The sequence below is a fragment of the Notothenia rossii genome (genome assembly GCF_949606895.1).
Source record: "Notothenia rossii genome assembly, chromosome: 8".
NCBI lineage: Eukaryota > Metazoa > Chordata > Actinopteri > Perciformes > Nototheniidae > Notothenia > Notothenia rossii.
Genome location: NC_136906.1, coordinates 13645196 through 13672700, shown reverse-complemented (window position 1 = coordinate 13672700; position 27505 = coordinate 13645196). Strand labels below are relative to the sequence as shown.

Genomic DNA, 27505 nt, shown 5'->3' with positions numbered 1-27505 from the left:
ACAATAGGAGGAGGGTAATGCATGGAAAACCGGTGTGTGGAGTAACATTCCTCCTGTAACATGAGGTAAAGCCACATGCACATCTACTTGCCTGGTGATGTGTCTCTTTCTCCACGTTCACCCCATTCACCGACACCACCCGGTCCCCCGCGCGCAGCCCGGTCGCTTCTGCGGGGGACCCAGCCTCCACTTTGCGGATGTACTGTCCGCTCTTCCCTTTCTCGCCATGCAAGTGAAATCCATACCCGTTCTCCGATTTTGCCATGACACAAAGCCGTGGTTTCCGTTCGCTGGCCATTTTTCCACTGACGTTTTAAAAACCTCGTGCAGTTTTTAGTTAAATTATTATAAATAAGATGCAAAGAGAAGAGTTAGGAGAGCTGTTGCAGGGCTAACTTCCACTGAGCGAAAACATATCTGCACGATACGCACGCTTTCCATGTAATAAAAACACTCAATACAAGCAGCTCCAAATGCACTTCACAAGAAGAAATCCCAGGGATAAAAATACCAACAAAATAGGCATCAAACTTCAATAAAACGATGAAGCCAGTCCTCCAGATCGTGTGTCCTGTGTCCAGCTGAGGCGCACTGCTGGCGACTCCAAAACTGATCCGCTGCAGCGCGCACAGACTTCAGAGCCTCCAGGAGAGCATCATTGATGTGACTGCAGACGTGTTGGAGTCGAAATGATCAGCAGGGCCTCACCTCTCCCTCCACATTTATCCATAACAACTGATCGGAGAATATGCATGCAGTTATGCTGTAGTTTGCGCAGGTTGAGCGCCCGTGTGCGCAATAGCACCACCTCCCTCTGGCCAGGCTACCTGTTTGTCTCTCAGGAAAGTGAAATATTCGGAGCAGAGTGAGAGGATTCAGAGTTATACAATACTGCCCCTAGGTGGTGGGTTGTAAAGTAAATACAAAGCACTGCATGCTGCATTGGGTTTAAGAAATATACATAAAATATACATCTTCTCAGCTCAACAAACAAGATTCAACATGTGTTTTTATTAACATATAATTCAATAAGACCATGCAAACCACAAGATGACTGACTGTAGTTTTCGATTCATAATTTAGACCAGGTTCTTGGCTAAATTGTTAATTTAATCTATAACCCCTTAAACCCCATAGGGAAAAAATGCCCCAAATGACTAACCCAAAGCGAATCAAAGATCTTCAACCATAAGGCTTAAAGTAAATGGATATTTGTGGTCACCATTAAAGAGTAGATATATGAATCCTTAGTAAGTAAACCAATTTCTGTTTTGATTATTTGTTTAGTCTACTATACAGTATAATCAACATTTTAAAAGCAATATTACCACTACTTAACTACAAAACACTATTCATTTTCATTTATCTATGCTATAAATAAAAAAAATCTTCTCACAACATTAAAATAATAATAAACACAATGAATCCATACAGTAGTTACATGACTGTAGCTCATAGTTTGGATGGATTCTCAAAGCTAAAGGGCCAACATTATCTTCCATAAATATAACATCTTATATTGCAACTTTTTGTATCCGTTTTGTATTCTTATAGTTATTACAATACTTTTATACTCTTATTTGTAATGTTGAATTAAAGATCTGCTGAACTATTGCTGTTCATACATTTTTGGTAATATAATACATATAAACTAATGTTAAAGGGGCCCTATTATGCTTTTTGGGAGTTTCCCTACCTGAAGTGTGTTATATATAGATTTTTGGGTATGTTTGCAAAGGTTAAAACCCCCTGTCTACATTGGACTCCTTTGTTTACTTCTGTAACATAGTGATACCACTACGTAACTCTCACATTTCTATTGGCTAGCGCTCCTACACATCACTACGTAGCCGGCGAGCTAACCAATCAGAGCGCACTGGGCTCTGGTTCCAGAGAGAGGGTGAAAAGAGGTGCTGCAGCAGGCAGTATGAGACCATTTTCTTTTGGAACATTAGAGCATGCAAACCTGTCACTGTAGTCACATGATTATGATAATCCTTTTTAAACCAATGCTTTATTATTGCAGTTTCTAACAATGACCACTGGAGGTCAATGAACACCAAAAGGTGTTTCAACTACTACACAACACACTTCTAGTCAAACCTTTTAAATCAAGTTATTGTGTCCACTGGAATTAAATAAGGGTAGAGAAAAAATTAACAAAATCATATTTTTTTTGGAATACATGATGGGGAGATATCGATTCATTGCAATATGATATAATTAATACAGACATTATTGACATCGTCAATGATACTAACATGACTACCTATCCTACAGTTACTATTAGGAAGAAGAGCTTTGCTGCAACCAGGGGCGGTTCTGGGGGGGGGGGGGGTGGGCAGGGGGGGCCAGTGCCCCCCTAACACTGACTTTGGAACCCCCTGGTGGCCCCCCTGAAAAAAGAAAAAAAGTTTATGATTAAACGATTTCTTGGCTGACAGAATAGGCGGAAGTAACAATATTTTTCATTCTAGTCGGACCCATTAGAGCAGGGGTCTCCAACACGTTGATCACGAGCTACCGGTATCTCGCAAGCCCTCAATAGCCCCCACTTTACAAATATGTTTTTTTTTTTTTACGCAAACCGTCATCGCCACGGAGGAGCACACAGCTTCTGTGAGCGAGCGAGACAGAGAGAGAGAGAGCTAGAGAGAGCACACCTTTATCTATTTAATGTGTTGTAAAAAATAAAGAAATCATTCCAATGTGTATAGGACAGTAAAAAAAAAAACAGTTTGAAAGGGGAGAGAATAGTAAAATATGCATAAATAAAAAGAAAGAATGCTAACTAGGTAACATAAGATAAGAATAAACTAGTTTAAATGGTTTGTTATTGTTTGTGATCATATTCTAAAGATTTGTTGATTATTGAAAGTATACAGCTCTCTTTCATGAGTGTTGAGAGCTGTATCCATAAATTCATTTTTGTGCTCAAAGTGCACCAGATTGATGCATTTAACTTCAACATTTCAAAAAAAAAATCTTCCTGGGGCTGCATGCCCCCGGACCCCCATAGAGAAAGTTAGGTCCACCCCCAAATAAAGCAGGTTCAAATAATTAAATTGCATACATTTTCTTTTAGTAAACACTGAAAACGTGTAATGAAACAAATACCAATAACTTAATTGCTTTGTTTTCTTAGGTGTATGCGTAATTACTTCATACTTTCTTTGTGTTTTTCGTCCTGCATTTATTGTGCCCCCCTCAGAAAATAACTGGCCCCAGCCTGGCCCCCCCAGTCAAATTGGTCTAGAACCGCCACTGGCTGCAACAAACAACAAACAGCCGATCTCCGGTATTTCCATCATGCTATCCTACAGATCTTCCTGTCCTCAGCAATGGCTCCATTTGCTCATAGCATTTTCCTTTATTAGATCATTTGGAGAAAACACAATCAGATTATTGTTTGTCTGCTATGGGATCTGGATTCACTTGCAACTTTGTTATGATAGCCATGCGCTGATAGATGATCTATTATCTTGATGACCATTTTAATTAATACATCAGGGTTCAACTTAATCAGGCCAGGAAGAACCATCATTTTAATGGAGTGGGGGTAGAAACACACTCTGTGCCTTCTGCAGCTTCTGGTTACCTCTGTGTTAGAAATGTTAAACTATCTTAGTTTCAGGTTGGGCTGTGATTGGCTTCTTGTTTTGCTGCAATGCAACACAAATAAAAAAAAAGCAGCAATGATGCACAATTATAATGTACACTCTCTTGAGGATTAAACTTTTACCATTTACTTTTCAAATATCAGCCACTGTCTTTTTCACCTCCACTTAAATAAATGCTTGAATTCCTTTCTGCTCTCACCACACGCACTGACATGTTGTTTATTTAAACAAACAAGTTACTCACCTTCTTCCTTCTCTCCCAAACACATCTTGTGTGTCCAAAGCCATTAGTGGTCAGTTTGATGGCGTCTGATTTGTGTCTTCCCAGAAAACAATAAATCCCTGGAATTCCTGTTTACATTGAAATACTGTACAAACTGTGAAAACTACAATATCTATCTATCTGCGAGCGACAGGAGGCATTGGCTAGCATATTGACCTTAGAAAGTCCTCAGGCCTTAATTGTTTATTCTAGTTTTTCCTTTGTTTAAGTTCTTTGAAAAGAAGTCGGCCTCTCATGGCTAGTTTTTCTCGGAATCATCTTAAAGACTAAACAAGTTGTAATGTGCTCTTTTCTCTGCTTGGTAAAAATACGTGTGCTTCACTTGACATTGAGGTCGATGGAACAAAAGCAGCATTACCCCAACCACAGAGGTAACCAGAAGCTGCAGAAGGCACAGAGTGTGTTTCTACCCCCACACCCTGCCACACAAACAGGTTGTCAGTAAACATAGAATAAGGGCTGCGTATATGTTATAGAAGTGCACTAGTGAGGGAGGGGACATAAAGACAAGTGGAAGGCGCAGCGGCAAAGAGAGGAAATACCAACGAACTATGTGCAATATGTGCTATGTGTGCAATACATATACATGCCGTTAATAAGTGTGCAATATATACCTGGTTGCTAAATCCACAGAACTGTTACAGGGTGTCTTTTTGGAAATTGTGTAACCTTTTATTTTATTCTATTTTTTATTCTAACTTTTTTTTTACTTTAATACTTTTTTATACATGTAACATATTATGTAACATAAAGCTGTCTTTGGCTCTTTTTCTGCTGTAACAACGTACATGTCCCTTCTGTGGGACTAATAAAGGTATTCTGATGATTCTGAAAATGCTCAGGGGGAGAAAATGATGAAGGCTACTGGAAACCCATGCTGTACAGCGATGGAAATTAGTTACATTACATAGACTAGATAGTATTATAAGCTTCACTGAATCAAATAATGTCAATGATATGTGTTGTAATTTAGTACAACTCCATTGTAATATAACAGGTTGATATGCATAAACTTACTTTTTGTTTACATCTCAACCTGCATAAGTTAACTGCTAGATGTGTAAATTACCAATTGTTAGCTGACATGTTTTTTATATCAGCTTAAAAGATGACGAGTTATTGTTGAGTTTACAACTCTCCCCACAATTAGTTATCCAGTGTTTAAGAGAGTTCTCTAGTTAATTTTTAATTTGAAATATTTCTTTTTCTGCACATTTGCACATTATGTTGATTTCAAGTTACATCCTAAAATATGTTTACAAAAATGTTTTATTGTCAGCTTTTCCTATTTTGTTGTATCACTTCTTACTTACTCAGGTTTTATTTTTATTTTGTGTGCCTTCTGAACAAGTTAAAAAGTAGTTACTTAAGACCCATACTATTATGCATTTATTCAACTTGAGAATGGAGATGGATGAAAGTTCCAATAAGTCTTTCAACGTGTTCATGACATTGTAATCGAATATACTTCAAAACGGGAAAAAGTGAAGTGTATATCTATAGCTTTAATTTGGAGGAAACCAAACAAACAAAACCCCTCCACCATTAACACAAATTGAAAGTCATCTGATTTTATTTTTCTGACATTAGATCTTTTATTTGTTTAAGGATGTAGAACTCAAAACTCCACAACTAAAGTGGCCTATAATCTTATTTTGGTTTTAATTCAGTGTTTTTCAGACACAAACAATGTATCCTTCAAGGTATCCATTTTTCCACAGGTCCTTCTTGCTGAACTCAAACACACCACAAACATTGTTAGCATGGTTTTGCTTGGCTTACGTTAACATTTGCCACAGCAATTTCCCAATAAGGTTGGCATATAATATGAAAGCTCAAAGTCCAGGAGCTAAATGCTCACTTTACTTCTCCATGACATCTGCTCCAGCAGATTCTGTTTTAGAAATATAAGATAGAAGAGATAGACGTATATGTACAATACTTGGCTGAGCTACTTCAAGGAATGTTCATAGATTAGTTACATTGATGTTAAAATGTCACAAAAAAGCCCTATCTAACAAGTCAGGAAAAATATAATTGTAATGGTAATGAGAAATGTTTGAACAAGCTTTACAATTAACCAACAGAGCAGTGCTCAATCTGCTTAAAGCAGCACAAGTTTACTGTAAGAAAGAGAACAACTGCGGAATTTTAATATTACCGTAACTCCCGGTAAAAAAAACAAAAAAACAAGGTGAAACGATCTGTACTATAATGGCTCACATGATAAATTCAGCATAATGTATCGCAGCACCAAATATCAGAGATTCTCCTTTTAAAAAAGCAGATTAATATTTGGGGAAGTACAGCTGTATCATTTATTGTTGACTGTTAGATGAAAGGATCAATCAACCACTTTCTGCTGGAATAGTTGCGTTTTACAAGAAACAAAATGCGTTTACGAAACAAATATTTCCAAGATTCTTCCCTGAATGTTGGGTATATGCAAATAGTTGTTTTTGTTGAAATTCTCTACTTTCCAAAAATTATCAATAAATAAATTAAAAAAAAAAACTACAAACGTTAACTGAAGTTTTTGCAGGCCTGGAAAAAGCCTGTCCAATCAATTCATTTGGCCTGCAAGAAGTGATTGGACGGCCTACCTGCCCGTCTACCTGCCCAACCGTCCACTTGCACACACTGGTGTTTCAAGTGCTGGCTAATGTACATTATACAGTTTTCATCAAGATAACAGGTATACAGTACAGTGATTGCATCAATAGCAAAAAGCACCAGCAGTACATTTAACAAGGCTTCTTACTATAATATGATCAAATGTGAAAAATAAATTGGAGAAAAATGCCTCCTGTATTTTTTTCTATGCAGTTAAGCTAAAAACAGCTGTTTGAGAGTGTAAAGCTTTTGAAACGTGTTTTGTTTCATTTTGAGATGTTGCATCTTTACATAGCCTAATGCTTGTACACTGCAGCTATCCTAAATACAGTTCAAAGACATAGAGAACAAACACAAATCAGTAATGAGGGTTATTTGCTCACTCTGGTCTTCTCTACAAAAGTCCCAATCAGATAGGGAGTATCAGCAATAAAGACAGGAAATACCTATCAAAAAATTGTCCGGGAGTGAACAGTCCCACGTCCCATTTTGTAGCAGACTAGATCACGGTCCCCTTGCTTGAAAACTCAAAGCAATTGTTGGCCATTCAGCTCTGTTTTTGTAGTAAAAGGGTGATTGTCATGGTCGTCATTAACCGGCATTTGGACAGGCTGCTGAAACATACCACAGACACATAGATTAGGAATACAATAAAGACAAAATGAAAAAACATTGACATTTCATTCAACTATGAAACATGTTTCTACTATAAGTATGACTTTAAATAATACAATACAATGACAAGGCTATATATTTTTTAAACACAATGATTATGCCTGCCCGGGTCCTTCTTTTGAAAGGGGCCCTATTATGCTCATTTTCAGGTTCATATTTGTATTTTGAGCCTCTACTACAATAGGCACTTAGCATATCATAATAGTATAATGTGTTGGTGCAATGGAAGCGTGAGTGTTACGTTGTGAGGCGTTTCAGGCAGGGAGGGGGGGGGACCTTTGTGATTTTAGCCTTTGCAGACCATTTACACACACATAAACCTATATTACACACTACAGGAAAGGGAAAACCCCAAAGAGAAATAAAAGGGCCTCTTTATGGTTAAGTATACCAGTTGTAAAATCTATTAGGAATGAGGTCGGAATGTTGGCTTTAATCAGGAACTAGATGGATCACATGAATATGGTTTACACAATACCTGAATGCTCTGCACGGTTCCATTCTGTGTGTGATTTTCTCGCGAGGAAACAGGATTGTGGTTTTCCTTGGGGGAAGTCGGTCTACCTCTCATCTGGCCTCCGTTCCCAGCAGTGTTTGGCTTCTGGATGCAGAGCACCTTCTTGAAACTCTGCCTGAAGTTGTCAGATAGGAAGCCGTAGAGGATTGGGTTGGCGCAGGAGTTAACATAGGTGAGGATGACCAGGAAGAAGTAGATGGCAGCATTGGTATTGCTCTCAGGGATGATATGAATCAGGTTGACCATGTTGGTAGTGAAGAAGGGCAGCCAACAAAGTACGAACACCAATACGATGATCACCACCATGCGTGTCACCTTCCGCTCAGATCTACGCCACCTGGTCCGGCCTGCACGCACACCCGCTGACCTCACCTGAAAGTGAGATGGGACATTGAGAAGGTTTCATGAGACTTTGACAGAAGAAGCTACAGGGAAATTCAAAAGTGTATTCCAGCCTGATCTTCCGGGAATTGGGGTGCCATACAACACAAATGCATTCTCAATAACTTTTTGAGGAAAATAAAACTTGCCCCAGATTACGTTTGTATACAGATATACAATATATTACAGATATGTTTCTAATCATGATCCATAAGGCGCGTTCACACCAAGTACTTTTCCCACAAAGGTTCCTGAGAACTACGATTTAGTTGCGTTCACACCAAAAAGTCCCAGGAACTAAATTAGTTCTAGAGAACCCTTTTTACCCCCTTTCCAGTCGTGGGAGAAAAAGGTTCCTGTGTCTGATTGGCTGGGCGGAATGCAAACCACGCCCCAACTCCCAAAAACGTTTGTGAAGCTGCAATTTTATTATCCTCACATTGCATTATTAGCATTAGCATTAGCCCAGCGCAGAAACGCAGAGAGACTAACTTATGACAACACAAAATAAAACATGGGAGCGGTGGAGACGAGGAGGTGTCGGCGTTCTGGCCGTTTCGGAAGGCTTCAGTCGAAGCTGCTGGGAGTCCCAGCAGCTTCTACTGAAGCCAGTCCCTAACTCCGGGGACTTCCGGCCGGGGATTTTGGGCGGCAGTATACGCCGTGAAGTTGTTTGCGGCCTGCCAGTAAACCCAAAGCAGAAAAAGAAGAAGTGACGTCAGTGGCTTCATTTGCCTAATCCACCCCCAGGAACTAATTTCCGGTGTGAATGCGATCTGTACTTAGTTCATGAGAACTAAAGAGTTCTCAGGAACCTTTGTGGGAAAAGTACTTGGTGTGAACGCGCCTATAGACGTCCATTCAGTGTGGAGGGCAGGGGGAAGAGTCAATGTTTACTTTATTTACTTCATACCTTAAAGGTGGGGTAGGTAATTTTTTTCAGAAACACTTTTTGTTATATTTCATTGAATGCTCTTAACATCCCGATAGCAATGAATACATTAAATGCTTTGACAATAAATACATTAAAAAATGTCATCTGTGGAAGCCGTGGCGCTTTAAAAAGCACGACCAATCATTTTAGCCGGCCCGGCTAAAATAACTGGATAGCATACCTGCCTGTCAGCCTTCCATCTGTGCACAAACTTATCTCGTGCCCTCATTGGTCATGTGGGCGTTCATGTGTTGGAGGAGGGGCTCTGTAAGGAAGTCTGAAGGAAGGGGCAGATTTTTTTCAGCTGCGTATTTTCAAATTCTAGCGCACTCGAGCTGGTTTCTCCATTCTTACCTACCCTACCTTTAATGTCAATGTAAAACACATACTTATTTTAAGACAAGCATGATCTTTTACTTGAGCTATACAAGTAGTAGTGTGGACTAAACACAAGCAAGTAGTTTTGTTACGCTTTAGTTATCCTTAATTTAAAATTAGAACATTAACTATATTGTTGTTTTTTAACTTAATCTTAATATGAGGCAGGGGTGTGTATTTAGAGACCATTAAAAGCCAAAGACCAGTTCTATTTATCTCATTACCTTGATGACAATGAGCAGGTAGCAGAGGCAGATGACAACCAGAGGACCAAAGAAGCCCAGGATGGATGTGTACAGGATGAAGGCAATGGCCCACAACTCGTGCGGCTCAGGCCAGGTAATGTTGCAGGTGTTGAACTCCTCCTGTACATGTGAGTAGATCGTGACGGGCAGCACGACCACAAAGGACACAACCCACACCATGCCATTCAAAGTCTTGGCCACCTGGGGCTTCCGCCAATTGGCACTGCGACCAGGATGAACCACAGCCATGTAGCGATCGATGCTCATCACCGTCAGGCAAAAGGTGGAGGAGAACTGGCACATGGTATCAGCAGTCATGTACACCTTGCAGAAGAAATCTCCATAAGGCCAGTAGGAAAGCACACTACTGGTGCCTAGGAAAGGAATTCCTAGGATGTAGAGTTCATCCGCCAAGGCTAGATTGAGGATGTACATGTTGGTTATAGTCTTCATCTTGGTGTAGCGAACCACCACATAGATAACCAGAGTGTTACCCAGAAGACCCACAATAAAGACGATGCTGTAGACAACTGCAGTAACCACGTTGAAGGACATTGGTTCGGGCAAGTCTGAGTTATTTTTGTGGGTGGGGTAGCTTGGGTAGGGCTTGGAGACAGGCAAGGTGACATTGTCAGATATTGACGTCCAATTGTAGTAGCCATCCATGTTGAAGGAGGTAGTGCTGGTGTCTGTTAGGATTACAGTAAATTAGGGAAAATGCAGACACAAATGTACAAATGTGATACTTGAAAACAACACATGTTAACTATACTAAAGAAATGCAATGTTCAGCTTGGATTGTCTGTCTGGCAGTTTGGCAGTTTGGGAAATGGGACCATCCAAGCAGTATCTGAACCCCGGGGCTGTTCTAAGGCGAGTTTTGTCTTTAAACAATCTATGTTATGTATACCTCTGCACCTTACAACAACACATGGGTTTGAGGCATTCTGGGCAAGGTGCCAATATTATTAGGGAAACGTTCCACTAAATTTCTTGGGCCAGTGGCCAACAGTCCATTTCTCTTAATGGGAAGTTAATCTTCCTAGAAAATGATAAGCAGGTTCCAAGTACTGTCATTGGAGTTGAATTAGATGTCCATAAATGTAGGAACAAGAAACAGCAGCCAATTATCACGTAGCCAAAATCCTCAAAGAGCTAGAGTGCCACAATGAAAAATATAAATTAAGGAATTTGAAGTGGAACATAAGTAATTGATTTTATCAACTATTCCATTTTTTTTGTGAAATCCCTCAAGTGTGATAAAGTGTACTGGTTCAATATACTTTAGGACTATATTCTAGCATATAAAAGTGTGATTGTATGTTGAGCTGATCATTTAAATGACAACAGGAGGTCATCTTGTCACTTGTCCCGCCAACTGGAAACATGATTGGTGGGATTTTTTATTTTAGAATTGAGGTTCAACAGGAGATGAGGTAGACAATGGATAACTCACTGATTGATGGATGTGTGCTCGTGTGCATTCATGCAGTCTGGGGACATAAGGAAGTTTGAGCTGAAGATGAACTCAAATCAGTGTCTTGTGTCCTTTCACTGCTGTTAACATCTTTTTTTTCAAAGTCAATTTAGTTCTAATTTTGCCTTGTAATATAATCTGTGTGGTAGAAGTTCTCAGATATTTAACCATATTGAAAGTAGTAAAACAATGGAGTAAAAATGGTCTGCTACAAGTTAAAATAAAACAACATTGAATTAAATGACTAGAAGTAACATTTAGCAAATTGACTCACTTCATATTAAAATATATTTTAATTGGTGATGCATTCATGTGAACATTGTTCTAATGTTGCAGCCGGTAAAGGTGGAGTTAATTCTAAAGTGTGCAGCACCTCAATATTGTACATAATAAATGTACGTAAATTCCACCAATCATAATGCAGCTGAATGTTAGTGAATTTAAAACTCTTGATTCAGATAGTAAAATGTTGATTCCACCACAGAGCAATTGATTGAAGAGTAATTCCTAATTACATTTTCAACGTTCATCTTTAATATTACAACCAAACTTAAAATAATGATATAAGTTTGTGAAGGTATCCCTAATTGACATATAAAATGTAAAGCATGTTACAGCAATTAAAACAATGGCTGCCCCCATTAATAATGGAATTCCTACTGCCATTATGAGACTTCATCAACAATATCCCCACCTGCTGCCTTGTGTTTGACCTATAATAATAATAATACTAATAATAACAACAACAACAACAACAACAACAACCTTAAAGCAGTCAGTTGTCAGCCAAAAATGTGTTGCACAAATAAGAAGTGTGACGTAAAGATGCATTGAACCGCGCTTCAAAACACGGGAATGACGCGCAGCCCGCACAGTGATGTTGAGAACACAAACACAGGAGCCCCTGTCCCCCTTTACACTGCTTGGTGTTTGAAATGGTGTCAACTGATCTATAACACCTTCAGCCCACAGCCATCCGATGCCTGGCTCGTTATTATTAAATCTTAATTTTGCCAAATAAACTTTTATGGCTCACAAGTTTTCCAAACACACATGTCCACGTAGGGCCGTCCCTGGCCAACATGAGGCCCCACGCAAAGTTATATGATGAGGCCCTCTGTTTCGCGAGCGTCGACGGGGGGAGCCTCGCGGCGGCGAAACCCTGCCGCGCCACTACCCCTCGATACCACCGGGTCCGTCTGCGTCGCGTCACGGCTGCGCCGCGGTTTTGGAACGGCCTTCTCCGGCGTCATACCCTACCGGGCGCGTTTTAGGAGCATTTCAGGGCTCGCAGTTCCGTAACATTATCCATAACGCGGCCGTAACGCAACGAAGACGGACCCGGTGGAATCTAGGGAACCCCTGATTCTACGTTGCATAGAGGCGTTGCATAGCGCCGGGCAGGAAGTGGATCGGTCAGAGCATCCAGTCAATCCCCAAAATAAACTAATTTTGCAGACCCTATCCCTCCGTAGTATTTCAAGTAGGAGGAGAAATTCCAGCGTTCTCCTCCGGTTTACAGGCACTGTGTAAATTATATAGAATAATTATGATGGTGAATGCCTTTATTTTTTACCACTAAAATACAGCAACACATCTTTGATTCATGTCGTTTATAACTGGAATATTACAATTATTATTAACCCTTAGATGCACGAGTGACTGGACCCTATACTCTTCCATAAGTGGGTCTAAAAGGACCCGTATTAGAATAATGTGTTTTTATGCAATTTTGGTCATTTCGGTTAAGAAAAATCACTTGTATAGTATTTAGTATTATATTTTGGTTCACATTATAAATATTTTATATTTAATTTTTTACAATTTATAATTTTAGACATTTTTTTTACATTTTCAAAAAAAACGTTTTGAGCATATTGATGCAAAGATCTCCGCTATTCTGAGACCCTCACAGTATTCCAGTCCCTTTTCAAAACGAACCTCTTCTCCTCTTGTCTACTCATAGCCCCCCCATCAATCCATGCCGGTTGATCAAGCTTGATAGTCCTATAACCCCCACCCTAACCTTCCCTTATATTGTAAAGCGATTTTGAGTCCTTGAAAAGCCCTATACAAATATAATGTATTATTTTTATTATTATTATTATTATTATTATTATAGGCCTACTGACAGGTATCAGCTCTTGCTGTGTAAAATAATCTTCCTGAGAGGTATCACTTGTGATGTAGTCTGTGTGGTACAGTGAATGTATCCCTGACAGCAACAGGTGATAAGAATCAAAGGTTCCCATAGGATTCCATAGAAAATGCATGCGGGTCATTTTTGACCCACTTATGGAAGCTTGGGGTAGTAATACAAAAACTACAATTTCTTAAAATGTAAATTGCATGATATCCAAAACATGTTTTTTGAGGAATAGCTGGAATATGAAATGATAAAAAAAATTGATTTACAAAGATACTTCAAGAAAACCACCTCCCCGGGTCCAAAAAGACCCACTTATGCATCTAAGGGTTGACTTTGTCTGTACAAAGTAGCCTGTCCAGGAAATATGTCCAACTCAACAAAAACTGCGAGCCGGCACGCAAGACACTCTGCTTCTGAAACGCTCCTGAAACGCGCCCGGTAGGGTATGACGCCGGACCAAAACCGCGGCGCAGCCGTGACGCGACGTAGACGGACCCGGTGGAATCGAGGGGTAGAGTGAACTAACTAATAAACAAGTATTTCATGAATTTACATTTACATTTCTCTTTTAAATGGCGTGGTATTCAACGTACCTGTGCGCTTTACCTCTCCACCAATATCAGTAGGCGTGATGCGCGTCTCCCACGATATTCATCAGGTTTCTCTGGGGTCAAAATCAACTCTCTCGTTATTTTCCTCAGTCGCTTTAAAGAGAAACCTCACACTTGAATGTTCATCCTGCCGCATTTTCTTGATGTCACCACGCTCAGATTTCCATTTCCACAGTCGCTAAAAGCAACATTATCTTCCAGGATTTTCCGCGCAAGTCTCAAGGAAATTCCGTGCGTCCTAAAGCTGATCTTTCCCAGGGTCATTTAGCGCTTCGAGGCATTCTGCGAGTATTTATGTGGAAAACAACCCCCGCCTCTTGGATGGGAAAGTCCCACCCATAGGTGGTTGCAATCACCTGACAGCACGAGACTAGTTGTTGGAGTAAAAACACACATTTAACACATTTTTTTCCGTTTTTTATTTAGAGGCAGTGGTGGGGATAGAACTTAGATCTTGAGTAAAAGTAGAGTAGGAATACTCTGTAACAACAAGTGAAAGTCCTGCCATCAAAATGTTACTCAATTAAAAGTAGAAAAGTATTTGCATTAAAATAAACTTAAAGTACCAAAAGTAAAAGTACTCATTTTGCAGATCGGTCCATTTCAGAATATTATATACTACCTGTTTTGATTATAAATATTGCTGCATTATTAAAACTGGTAAAGGTGCAGCTAGTTTAATTGCTTTGTATACTGCAGGGTAGTTTGTGAATTTACTCCAGGTGTAATTAAGTCTTATTTAAGTGTTGATTATATTTCACATTATTAATCCAAATAAGCTAAGTAACTAAAGATAATTAAAAACAAATTACTGGGAGAAAAATGACACAATTTACCTCTGAATTGTAGTGGAGTAGAAGTAAAAAGTAACACAACATTGAACTTGAATAGTTACTCTACACCACTGTTTAGAGGTTCCAGTAAATATACAAACTTTTTTCCCTACTGTGAATGACAGCCAGAGTTATGGAGGTGCAGCCTGGGGAACAGATCACCTTGATGGTGCCCCGGGGCACCTGAGACGGAGGGAGAGATAAATTAGGCTAAAACGGAAAAGTGGTGGAAGGAGGATGAAATTGCACATTGAAGGAGATGTGATGATAATTGTTGGAGAAAGCTGCCTAATTTGAAGCCATTAGCTTCATGTTGTTGTCATCCAGGTCAATGCAGCGTTAACAACAGGCTGCCACACACACACACACACACACACACACACACACACACACACACACACACACACACACACACACACACACACACACACACACACACACACACACACACACACACACACACACACACACACACACACACACACACACACACACACACTAACAGAGCTGAGATGTGACACAGCCCATATGATGAGTGATGAAGTTGTTAATCTGTGAAATTATTGGAGGTGACAGTGTGATCTGGTGTCTGCATGATGATGATGCAGTGAGCCTGGCTGTGTGAGGCGTCTCTATTTCAGCCGTTTGCATCACTGCCTCTCAGTCTCTCCGACAATCTGGAGAGAAGCGAAAGAAAATGATCTGAAAATGAAATATGAAGTGTCATTTTTTTGTATATGCTGCACATTTTTTAAAAATATCCCGCAACGCTGGAAAATGGCGCCTTCCTACACACACACACACACACACACACACGCACGCACACACGCACGCAGGCACGCACGCACGCACGCACGCACGCACGCACACACACACACACACCAAACACAAGATAAAGTTGCTAGTATAAAATGCCTCTGTAGCATACATGCCAACCTTTCCAAATCCAAAAGAGGTAGGTTTGCGTGTGGCAAATGTGCACACCCAAATTAGGTAATCAGAAGAAATTGAACCACAGTAATTACAGGGCTATAAACCATGTACTTAATATATTGCATCACTTTTTGCATTTTTCACAAAAATTGGACATACAATGTTCAGTCACTTTAGTGCTTGGTAGCAGACTTGGCTTTCTTGAGAAGTTCAGGGTCTGGTTTCCAGTTGCAGCAGGTGCATTTTTGGAAGATGTTTATTTTCCCTGCCAACAGACCTTCGTGTGCTTCTCTCCTCTCTGTGATGCCTTGATAAACTTGTGATCTGCTGTCCACTTGGCTTTAAACACATTGTCCCACCGCTTGGTGGGCTTCTTCTTTCTTAGGGGTTCTATTCATCGCAGAATTTCCATATCAAAACCTGTAGCTGTGTGTATTGTTGAACATCTCTGATGTGAATAAACAACCCTGGAGCGCCAAGAACGAACACTAATCACGTCATGAGCAAATCCAATTTCATTGGATAGGATCCAAAGTCGAGTCCATTGTGTATGGTGCGCCAAGGGGCATTTTTATTTTTTATAATTTGGGAAGATTGAAATCGGTAGGGAAAGCCAGCTAAATCGGTAGGCGGTAGAAACATGTCAAAAGCGGTAGACTACTCCCAAATCGGTAGGGTTGGCAGGTATGCTGTAGGGAAAAAAAGTGTGTATGTGCAAATCCAAGCGTGTGTGTTTGCATGCGTGTTTACAGTGTGTACTACACCATTGCATTTTTTTGTAAGCTATTAGTCTGAAGCATCAATTGGGGTTAATAGGGGACAGTAGGAAGTTGATGTCGTCTCATTCTTTATGGGCCAGTCTGACTGGTTCTAACCAGACCAAACAGGCAGATATATGAGACTTGTGATTGAGTGCTTAAGTAAACACTTTCAAAGCCTGTGTATAGAGGCTTGCCCTGCAGGGACAGTGGTGTGCAGTGGTACTGTCACGATAATGACATGGCTCATTCACACTGTATTTTGTCCAATGAGGGCAATGCCAGCTGTCAACTTCAAGGTTACTACGTCAATAAAAAATGGTTCAAAATCCTTTTGAACCATGCGCACCATATTTTCAGGTGTATATTTTACCTTGTAAAACGATTTACTTTTCTTACAGAGTCAACCAAAGCTGTTGACTGAAGGGGCTACAGATTTATTTTCGTTTTGTAACCCTCTCATCTAAAATGATAAATACATTAGCTAAACCCAAACTTAGCTTTCATCAAAGATTCTTAATAAGAGGTTGAAAACCGTCTCCGCTTTCATGGAAACCCCAGAAACTGGTTGTGACGGCTGCTGTTCTTTACTGAATGGTTAGTATAATCCATGTAGGGTCCAATTATTTGTATTGGCCAGTGTTAGGTAAGTGCTGGTTTTTTACCCTACATCTATGTTAAGCTGTTCAACATTCTACAGACACTATTTTATGTAGTTATAATATAAGATAATAAATTGAGAGAGCTGAGACAGGCTATACAAGCTTATCTGTTTGAATTTCCTTAAATTACAGTATTCCAAACAGCAGAACTTCTGTGTATGTGATGTGACTGACAACCTGACATGGTTTAGCCTTTTCCCACACCTATTACTTGCCTGATCAGCCTGCTCTCAGCTTTCTCATTTGTCTGTGTTGTATTGAAGCAGTGTCCTAAATGTAAAATGACTGACATGTTGTTTTAAGAACTGTTCACCTTTGGAGATTGCAGTGGCAAAGTGTTCCTGTGTAGCTGGAACAGCACTCTGCAACCACAATGTTGCACTGCTGTTCCAGACCGCACACTACTCCACACTCAACCTGGCTGCTGTACCCCCTGTCCTCAGCTGCACTGAAACAGAGCAGCGATGGCACAAGCCAAGAACCACGGTAAGTACAGTATGTGTTCACAACCAATCCACGGTTTAATGAGTATTTCCTTTGTGCAAAGAGCTGATTTAGTATGTTGCATCAACGACCTTTTCAATTAATTTGACAATTCTTTTGTGTAATTAATAGGGTGTGAAACCAGGCAGAGTGAGTGACATGGTGTTCATTTCCACTAAGCCAAAGCAGTTTACAGATGCTGACGGTGTAAGGTAATATCTATTGTCCTAAGTAATTGTATGTAGCCTGCTACAACTTTGTGATTGTTGTCTGAGTGTAAAATTGTTCTTAAAGTCCTAATTATCATATAAACATGTTCAAAGGAGTACACGTTACAAGGCCGTGCGGGGGGAGCTGCCAGACCCATATGTCCTCAAAGTCAGCGAGGCATACAAGGACTTCTCAGCAGACCTCGCACCACGAAAAAAAAACGAATGGCTCACTACTCAACGACTAACACTCTTTCAGAGGATATGTTGGAAATGCACACATTATATATATCTTTTGCATCTACTTTCTGGATATTGTACATCTGTTCATCTGTTATATAAACTAGCATTACTTAAATATGCGGAGACTAATTGAAATGTTTAGATATGTATTTTTCCCCCCGATATAACATCAACCTATGTTTTGTAAAAGTTTATTAAATTAATCTGTAAAATGTTATCATATTGTGGATTTATTAAATTATTTATTTTCCTTTGTTATTTATGTGTGCGTTTGTTTTGAGGATATAATTCATTAGTACCTAAACATAGTATGGTATAACTGCTTTTTGTAATGAAATACACAATTGGTTTGGGAGCAAGAAATCTTTTAATCGTTGTTGCCCAGGCTTGCCGAAATGAATGGAAACTTATCTCCCGATTATAACATTGTGTAACTTGCTGCTGTTAAATACCGTCAAACTATATGCAATATGTGCATTATGTGCAATATATACTTTATATACATATGCCATCTTTAATAACTGTAATATATACCGGCTGCTAAATCCAAAGAACTGCTACAGGATTTGATTTGTAGATTTGATTTGTTTTTGATCTGTATTTTTGAAAATTATGTAACTTTTTATATATTTTTTTAGCATATTGTTTATTATATTATAACTTAGTACTTTTTAACGCATGTAAGATATTCAACACTAAGCTGTCTGTGGCTCTTTCCTGCTTCAACGCTGCAAATTTCCCCTCTGTGGGACTAATAAAGGGATTCTGATTCTGATAACGGGACGAATTTGTACAAAGGGGCACACAGCAATGTAGTGACGAGTTTCTTACACGCTGGAAGGCCAACCGCTTTTCTTTTCCCCGAAATCCGCTCATTCTTGCTCTCGGTGTGTCATAAAAAACTGTCAAACTGTCAAGCTGTCAAAACTTTGTACTCAAACCGGAAGTACTCGGCCTTACACCCAGCCGCCGGAAGTTGATAGACGCCATCTTGTGCACAGAGCCTATTAAGCAGAACAGATCTTTTGAAGTACTCAGAGACCTCTCCGTCCCTCTTCTTATTTCCCTCTCCCTTGAGTTTCCCCACTACCCTTATTCCCTTTATCACCCACTCATTTCATATAGGGAACAGATCCATTGTTTTCCTGCCAGCTGGTCTAGTGTGTGTTTTTTGGACCTTAATGTCTGACCACTGGATTTTGGTTTTCTTATCTGCTAAGGGTGAGGTTTTGCCTGTTTTGCCGGTTCCTCCAAATGGTGCGGGGAAGAGAGAAAGAAGGCGGCAGACGGTAAAGATGATGACGAGGAGGGCAAAGATGAAGCAAATGGAGTAGACAGCGACACACCACTGGAGGCCTGGATAACTAGAGTACTGGTGGTGGTCCAAGCAGATGAAGATGATGCAGGCCACAAAGGCCTCCAGAACCTTGAGGAGGCCCGGGACTGTGGACAGGAACCCACTCAGCTCGCTGGGTTTAGCTCGGGTCAGCCCTACTTCAACGGCATACAGGATAAAGACCAGACAGGAAGTGACTGTGGCGCCGATCTGTCTGCTGCAGCTGGAGCAAGTGTAGAACCTGGGATAGATGATGGACGCTGCTAGCACCTGTGTGAGGAAAAGGTAATTATAAGAATGAGAAATGATTCATTCTAACCTTACTGTCAGTCTTTTTTACTTCTAAGAACAATTGCACACTTAATGTAAATGATATCCTACTCTTACATGTTGTTCTGTAATTTGGCCTTCATTGTGTTCATTTGACAGGTAGTCTACAGATTTTTCACTGTCAACATGTATACATTTTACTTTTCAGTTCTGTGTTTCTGTTCTTTTTGTGTTTGTTAATTTATTTTTTTTGTTCTCACATTATGTGCAAGGCCTTGTTTTAACTTGCTGCTGTGATGAAAGGGTTCACTTATCACTTATTGATAACCCCTTTTTTTATATTAGCAACAGTAAAAAGTATATTAGCACCAGTAAAAAGTTAATTAGCACCAGTAAATAATAAACATACATTTTTACAACAGCCTAATGTCAAAGTTAGTCAAATGTGATTATTATCATCTGGTTTAGGGAGTTGTGGCTATATTAAAATATACTTTTTTATGTAAATACAACTCAGCTTCTGTAAATCTCTTTTAATTGAATTGTAGGGGTTAAAAACAAAATGAACCAAATGAAACAATTTCAGGATATTTTTCTTAAAAAGTGCATAAATTAATTGTGTGATAAGGTGGATTTGTTCTCCCTCTGTACCCTTATGTTTACATTTTCATCTTGGCTCACATACTGTATTTATTTAATAGGTTAGCTCATTCATTTAGGTTAAAATGCATCTTCTTTTCAACCTGTAGACTTTAATATTCCCAATAACACTAATGTCACTGGCTTCAACAACAACCCATGTCAAGTTTATAATACAAATATTTGTAAACAAAGACAAATGAGAAGATACCAACCATTAGAGTTGCCAACATGGCAAACGCGGCAGTGAAGTCCTCCCAGGAGATCGGCAACTTAGAGCTGAGGCTGAAGAACTCCATGAAGAGTATGAGAAAGGTGACGCAGAAGCACAAGCACCAGGTGAACATGCACCACGTCCAGAAGGACTCTGCCCTGTTTCCCACTGAAGCCACCAGGCTGAAGGAGATACAGGTGAGGATCAGCTCCAGTATCCGCACGATGCCCACAGGCACTGTCAGTGTCCTGAAATCCAGTGTCACCATGGTGGTTGTAATCCTGTTACTGTGGTTCTGGAGAGATATTTAATAAGATATTGTGGTGACCACCTATTTATACACTGGGTTCATAATTCAAACTGGGAACTACAGTTGCGGCTATTGTTCCCGCACGGACATGTTATGTGTTGCCTATATATAGTGTGTGCCCTCTTGGCTCTTTCTCTTGTCGACCCGGGCTGCGACCCGACAACATGTCCTATTCTGCTCTCTATTAAAGTACCCTTTCACATCTCCATTGCACCGCCTCCGACTCCATGTCCTCGGCACTACACTGGTGACCCCGATACATCTTGGGAAGTTTCCTGGACGGAGCCGAACATGGCAAAAGGAATTCGAGTTCCTTTCTCGAAATGCCGGGGTTTGATTGGAGACGCCCGTGGCTGCCACCGGCACGTGGACTGAGGCTCGGTGCGCGCTCCGCGGAAGGCTGGAGACGTTGCTCGCCGTTCCCGCATCGGCTTTCTATCCAACGGGGGGACGATGCACGACCTGCTGGGTCGACCAGCATCCCCATTGCTACCTCGTGGAGTTGTTCTTCGGGGCGTGCGGCTGCACATCCTGGCTGCTAACCACGTGGGGCTAACGACGGCTAGCAGCCACCCATGGCTGCCGGCTAGCGGCTAACCACGTGGGGCTAACGGCGGCTAGCAGCTACCCATGGCTGCTAGCTAGCGGCTAACGGCTAGTGCTAACGGCTAATGCTAACGGCTACTGCTAACGGCTAGTGCTAACGGCTATCGGCCCTTTTGAGTTTTCTGGTGCCGGAGAGGAGGTTCGACCAGCCGGTTGACCTCAGGTGGATACTCTCACCTTTTTCACCGCATCGACGGCGGTTCCAGACGCCACTCATGTTTTTATCGATGCCTGGGTGGTGCACTCCTGGACCCCGTCTCGCCTCGACAGTTCCGGACGTCGCCCATGCTCCATCGGCCCATGGGTGGCGCGCTCCGGGACCCTGTCTGGCCTCTCGTCTGTCCACGGCTCCTTCCTCCCGGGAGACTGCTCCTGCCTCCTGGGGTTACCTCAAGGCTTGGCGAGGACTTCATGCCCGCGGCCGGGTTCCTTTCCTGCTTCCCGGGGACGCCTCAGCGCCTGCTGAGGACTTCATGCCCGCCGCCGCGGCACGTCTGCCTGCGGCCGGGTTGCGCTTTTTCCTGTTGGGTTCTCTGCGACACCTACTGCGGACCCCTTACGACGGCCAGTTCCGGCCCGCCCCCGGTGGGGGTGCCCTCGCCCTCGTTAGGGCCCCTACCCGCTCCTGCAGCCCCCTTTCGTGGCCCGTTCCATGGCCCGATCCTCACCTGCAACCACACCCTCGTCGGCCCCTATGGTGCTTCCTCCACGGGCGCGAGGATTTATTTTGTTTGAATTCTGGGGGGGCTTGTGTGGTGACCACCTATTTATACACTGGGTTCAGAATTCAAACTGGGAACTACAGTTGCGGCTATTGTTCCCGCACGGACATGTTATGTGTTGCCTATATATAGTGTGTGCCCTCTTGGCTCTTTCTCTTGTCGACCCGGGCTGCGACCCGACAACATGTCCTATTCTGCTCTCTATTAAAGTACCCTTTCACATCTCCATTGCACCGCCTCTGACTCCATGTCCTCGGCACTACAATATCCTCTTTTCACCAGCTTGTTTCCTCTTCCTTCTTAATTTGTTTTATTATTTTTGTTTTCTCAGGCCACGCAACTCATCCGGTTAGTCCTGCCTGAATGACGGACACAGAAAAGGTGAATGCAGAACCAATGGCCGGTCCGGGCCCGGCGCCACGAGGGGGCAAAAGGGGGCATTGCCCCCTCAGTTTTATTCTTTGCCCCCTCACTTTGAGCATCATTCATCCATCAAAAAGTGCAATAAATGTCACAATTATGAAATAACTTTAAATACATTTTCACCAATACACGTTACTATGTTTAGATCAGATATGTGGGGAAGGCAATCAAGCAACGTGTAAAAAAGCCTCAACCCCAAGTGAGCTTGTAGTCTTAATGTTAGCGTGTGTGCTACTGTAAACACAGTCGGATGGGTGACCCATTTTCGGTGGCTGGTACCCGGTTGAAACTCCCGAAAATGTTCCCATTTTTGAACGTGCGTTAAAAAAAATAGAGCAAGGTGAAATCAAATGTTACATGTCAGTAAAAACAGAGTAACAGTGTTGTGCCTGTTTGTGTTAGCGTATTTCTTCTTCTACTACTTCTTCTTCTTTTGTCTTTAATGGTGAATCGCTTCCACTTGGAGCATATATCGCCAACTACTGTTGATTTATTAAATGTTCATATTAAATCCTTGTCCTCAGACCAGTGTTTTTAAGGAACTTGAAAATCAGCTTGTTTACTTCATTTCTTGATTTACTTTCGTATATTGACTTGAAATCCATGTTGTTTGACATCAACAAAAAATAAGACAGACAACTACAGATATCACCACACGTGATGGTTACTTGTTATTATTTAGGGCTGTATGGATCAGGTTTTTGCCAAAGCGAGCCCTTTTACTAGAATAATAATATGTTATGTATTATATCAACCAAATTGGTACAATGAGCGACATCTAGTGACGGATTTTGGAACATTGATTTGATTTTTCTCATGGCAGTAGAGACAAACCAGGGGACTTTATTTTTATTTTTAATCTGTGTCTGTCCATTTGGTGTAGTATTTGATCCAATATTACATTTGGTTGATATATTAATGACTTTCTTATGAAAAGCCAGGTTTTAGGCCTTGATTTGAACATTCAATCCTGAAAAAAAAAAATCAATCAGATTAATGTTTCTTTAATCCTGACCTGACTAGAGTAGATAGTAAGTAAGTAAATCTGTATAGGAAAACGGGTTAAGGGATAGAGGAGAAAAGGTTATGGTATAATTACAGAGCCTGTCCATTTATAAATTGAGGAAATCAATGTTAGTATGTTAACCAAAGTTCGCCCATCTAATAATGTACTATCTAATATTAAAGATCAGAGGAAAAGAACAGAACGAGAGGGGTAAATCCAGAATAAAAATAAAGAAGCAAAGAGATTGTAGAGCAATGAGAAGGAAAAAAGCTTGGTGTTTCAATTCATTACATTGCCAGTATTTTTCGTTGTTGTGAAAAAAAAATCGCCCCCTCTGATTTTTTAACAGCCCCCTCAGTAATTTCATCCTGGAGCCGGGCCTGGGCCGGTCCCTTGTCAACGCCCATCCATACCTTCTTCCTTAAATGGTCAGTAAGGAAATGTTAAATAAGCGTGTGAGACATATGGAGAGTTTTTTTCGGGGTGGAGTATCAGGTGTTTCCCTTTTTGTTGTTGCTTATCAGTTGTAGATATGGCATGGTCAATACAATAATTCAAATGATTTACAGCAGTTGTGTCGTGTCCAACAGGAACTGCACCCTATGACGTGTCCTTTCACTTCACCCTTTTTCTTATTCATTATGTTTGCTAACTTAACGGCTTGCCCAAACATCTATGGATTCAATCTATAAATGCGTTACAGGAGGCTTAAAGGAATCTGGCCTCAGTGCTACAGAAGAATAATGTAAGATATACACGGAGCTTATATTTGTCTTTCGCTGGATATGAAATGTAGGTGTGAAATACTGCATAGAGAATACATCTGAGGTATGATATTAATGTTGCTTTTTAGGACATGGATTAATCAACTAAGGGCTTTAAATTACAGTACTGTTCCAAATGAAATCCATTTTACTGCCAACTGTTTTAGATGACCACACAAACACGCAAGCAGGCACGCACGCATGAACGCACGCACGCACGTACGCACGCACGCACGCACGCACGCGCACACACACACACACACACACACACACACACACACACACACACACACACACACACACACACACACACACACACACAACAAACACAAGATAAAGTTGCCAGTATAAAATGCCTCTGTTGGGAAAAAAAGTGTGTCTGTGCAAGTCCAAGCGTGTGTGTGTTTGCATGCTTGTTTACAGTGTGTACTACACCATTTCATTTTTTTGTAAGCTATTAGTCTGAAGCATCAATTGGAGTTAATAGGGGACAGTAGGAAGTTGATGTCGTCTCATTCTTTATGGGCCAGTCTGACTGGTTCTAACCAGACCAAACAGGCAGATATATGAGACTTGTGATTGAGTGCTTAAGTAAACACTTTCAAAGCCTGTGTATAGAGGCTTGCCCTGCAGGGACAGTGGTGTGCAGTGGTACTGTCACGATAATGACATGGCTCATTCACACTGTATTTTGTCCAATGAGGGCAATGCCAGCTGTCAGTTTCAAGGTTACTACGTCAATAAAAAATCCTTTTGAACCATGCACATCATATTTTCAGGTGTATATTTTACCTTGTAAAACGATTTGCTTTTCTTACAGAGTCAACCAAAGCTGTTGTGGCATTACAGAAAGCGGACCAAACCTAAACGTGTCAAACTAGAGTTAAGGGCAATTAAGCAGAACAGATCTTTTGAATTACTCAGAGACCTCTCCGTCCCTCTTCTTATTTCCCTCTCCCTTGAGTTTCCCCACTAACCTTATTCCTTTATCACCCACTCATTTCATATAGGCAACAGATCCATTTTTTTCCTGCCACACTCTAAAAACAAATGCCTTGGCTCAACAAAGAAAATCAACGCAACAGTTTGCATCGATGTTTATTGAGTTAAGACAACTTCTAATGAAATTGTCTTAACCCTTTGGAGTCCTGGGCTAATTTGGCCGTTTTCGCATACTTTTGATTTGTCTTACTAAACCCCATTAAGAAATGTTTGGCATGTCAATGTTTGGTATCTTTTTTTTAAGGACAACCTCACCTATATAAGCTGATAGTTATTTCTTTCATTTTGAGATACTATATGAACATTTTGGACCCAAAATCACAAAAAAAACGATTTTGAAAAGGATATTATTTTTCATATAGGTAACACAAACATACACAACGAAACCATTTGAAAGCTGGAAATATATACATGGGATTTCACTAAGATAATGTGAAAGTTTGATTGAGGTAGCATGAACCTAAATAGAGTGGCGAAGTCCCTCCTCTTCCGGTGGACCTCCATGGGACCTTATTTCGGAAAGATAATGTATTGAAGTCAATGGGGAGAGAAAGATTATCTTTCGATCCCGTTTGAATTGTGCCACGAATGACACATATGATGTTCGTCAATTTAAAAGATAATTTTGCAAGTCAAAATTTTTTAAATGTGTTGTAAAACTGTGAAGTTACACATTTCTTTGTGTGAAGCGCTCAATAAACTACAACTCTGGTCTTGCACACGTCACCAACACCAAGATGGCCGTCACGTTGGTACATTTCACCTCTTTCTTTCAGAATGAGGCCAAAAGTATTGAAAGAGGTGAAAATCACTACAAGTCTGGGCATGTTGAGAGCTTTACATACGAAAAAGGGGATTTAGTCGGTTCCGTAAGAGCCAGCATGCGGGACCGGCTTTGCAAGGTTTCGGTGAGTAACACGAGTGTAATGTGTAACGTTAATGTCAGCTAGCTAACATTAGCTAACAAGGTACACTCTCGTGTTTTGTTTTAGTTGCTCTTCGAGAACGAGCAAGAGGTACTATTACTGGTATGATAACAACCTGGAATAAAGCACACAGGCATCTTGTTAAAGTAAGTAAGTACAGTAAGTAAATGTATTTTTAGCTATCTGGAGGAAATACATCAGTTATGACAGCACTTACGCAACTCTGGGATTTGTAGTCTTTCTAGTTGCGTATTTCTCATAGTCTTATATTTCAACAGTTTTAAGACAAACTTTGAATTTTTTGACATGGAAATTATTTTTTAAGATTGACAAACAACATATGTGTATTTCATGGCTCAATTCAAACGGGATCAAAAGATAAGTTTTCTCTCTCCATTGACTTCAATGTATTATTTTTTCGGAATAAGGTCCCATGATGCGGAAGTAAGTGGGCGTGACTTCGCCACTCTATACAAATTTTATGAACAAATAACAGGTGTATCCATAGGCTTTTTTTCCTCATTTCTCAAGTTCTGTCAACAGTGACACAGTAGGCACAACACAACATTTAAAAGCTTAAATAATGTACATGGGATTTCATTCTGATAAAAGTGCAAGTGTTATTATAAATATAATACAAACATATATATACACATTATGTACAAAAATCTGTTTTTTCTGTCTTTATCTGTGCCACGCTTCAAAGCAGTTTTTGTCAACGACACAGAGGGCAACATAACAGGCTCCTCCTCCTCCATGTCAAAAAACAAGCTTATAGCTTGACTCACGTTCAGAGTTCTCTTCATCATAGTTGAATCTTCAAAACTCTATATCTATCTAACTGTATCTAAATGCTCAATGTGTGTCTGTCACTTTACTTCAATCGCAGTCTCCCTCCGTCTCTTTTCGTCTCCCGCCTTTCTTCGTATATCTTCGTCTCTCTCCATTTCCCGCCGCCTCTCTTTGGTTCCCGCCGTCCCTCTTCGTCTCTTTACGTCTTGCTTCGTATCACTGCGTTTACCTGATTACCTCACCCCCTCCCTGGTAAATACATCCTGTTGAGCAGAATCTACAGTTTCCAGTATTTTCCGTTTCGTAAAATGATAAAATACAGCGAAGATATTAAAATGTGTGCTTCCATTATTCATACTTTTGAAATATATTTGCATTAACTTTATATCATTGTATTTCCGTGTTTATTGGGTCTTTTTGCATGAAACAAAGACTGGCATATAGTTTCAAGCCAGTACTTTCGACAGAAATACACATATACATCTTGTTGA

At 40.6% G+C, this 27505-nt stretch overlaps 3 protein-coding genes and 1 long non-coding RNA gene across 9 annotated transcripts in view; 1 reads left to right on the top strand and 3 right to left on the bottom strand.

The window, feature by feature from the left end:
• LOC307015736 (Na(+)/H(+) exchange regulatory cofactor NHE-RF2) overlaps positions 1-788 on the bottom strand; it is a 35097-nt gene extending 34309 nt beyond the window's left edge. Inside the window, exon 1 of the mRNA XM_079644535.1 lies at positions 92-788. Coding sequence (XP_079500661.1) covers positions 92-298 — 207 coding nt within the window. The 5' untranslated portion in view covers positions 299-788. The remainder of the gene's footprint in view (positions 1-91) is intronic.
• A 5624-nt stretch (positions 789-6412) lies between these two features.
• LOC307015375 (somatostatin receptor type 5-like) lies at positions 6413-27160 on the bottom strand. Of its 6 annotated transcripts, none has more exons than XM_079643929.1 (4): positions 27101-27160; positions 9626-10335; positions 7670-8080; positions 6413-7130 (listed from the first exon to the last, which is right to left on the bottom strand). In XM_079643929.1, the coding sequence occupies exons 2-4, from the start codon at positions 10310-10312 to the stop codon at positions 7044-7046; spliced, it is 1185 nt and encodes a 394-aa protein (XP_079500055.1). In that variant the 5' UTR covers positions 10313-10335; positions 27101-27160; the 3' UTR covers positions 6413-7043. The 6 variants fall into 6 exon arrangements, with proteins under 6 accessions (XP_079500055.1, XP_079500054.1, XP_079500056.1 ...); XM_079643928.1 differs by lacking the exon at positions 27101-27160 and adding an exon at positions 14818-14896; XM_079643930.1 differs by lacking the exon at positions 27101-27160 and adding an exon at positions 14830-14889.
• Positions 19000-21058, bottom strand: LOC307015383 (myeloid-associated differentiation marker-like). Its single transcript, XM_079643941.1, has 2 exons — positions 20465-21058; positions 19000-19610 (listed from the first exon to the last, which is right to left on the bottom strand). The coding sequence occupies exons 1-2, from the start codon at positions 20729-20731 to the stop codon at positions 19122-19124; spliced, it is 756 nt and encodes a 251-aa protein (XP_079500067.1). The 5' UTR covers positions 20732-21058; the 3' UTR covers positions 19000-19121.
• On the top strand, positions 19493-23077 carry LOC307015392. The gene is made up of 2 exons (XR_013801501.1): positions 19493-19625; positions 22433-23077. It is a non-coding gene; the product is annotated as an uncharacterized lncRNA (long non-coding RNA).
• Positions 27161-27505: the final 345 nt, after the last annotated feature.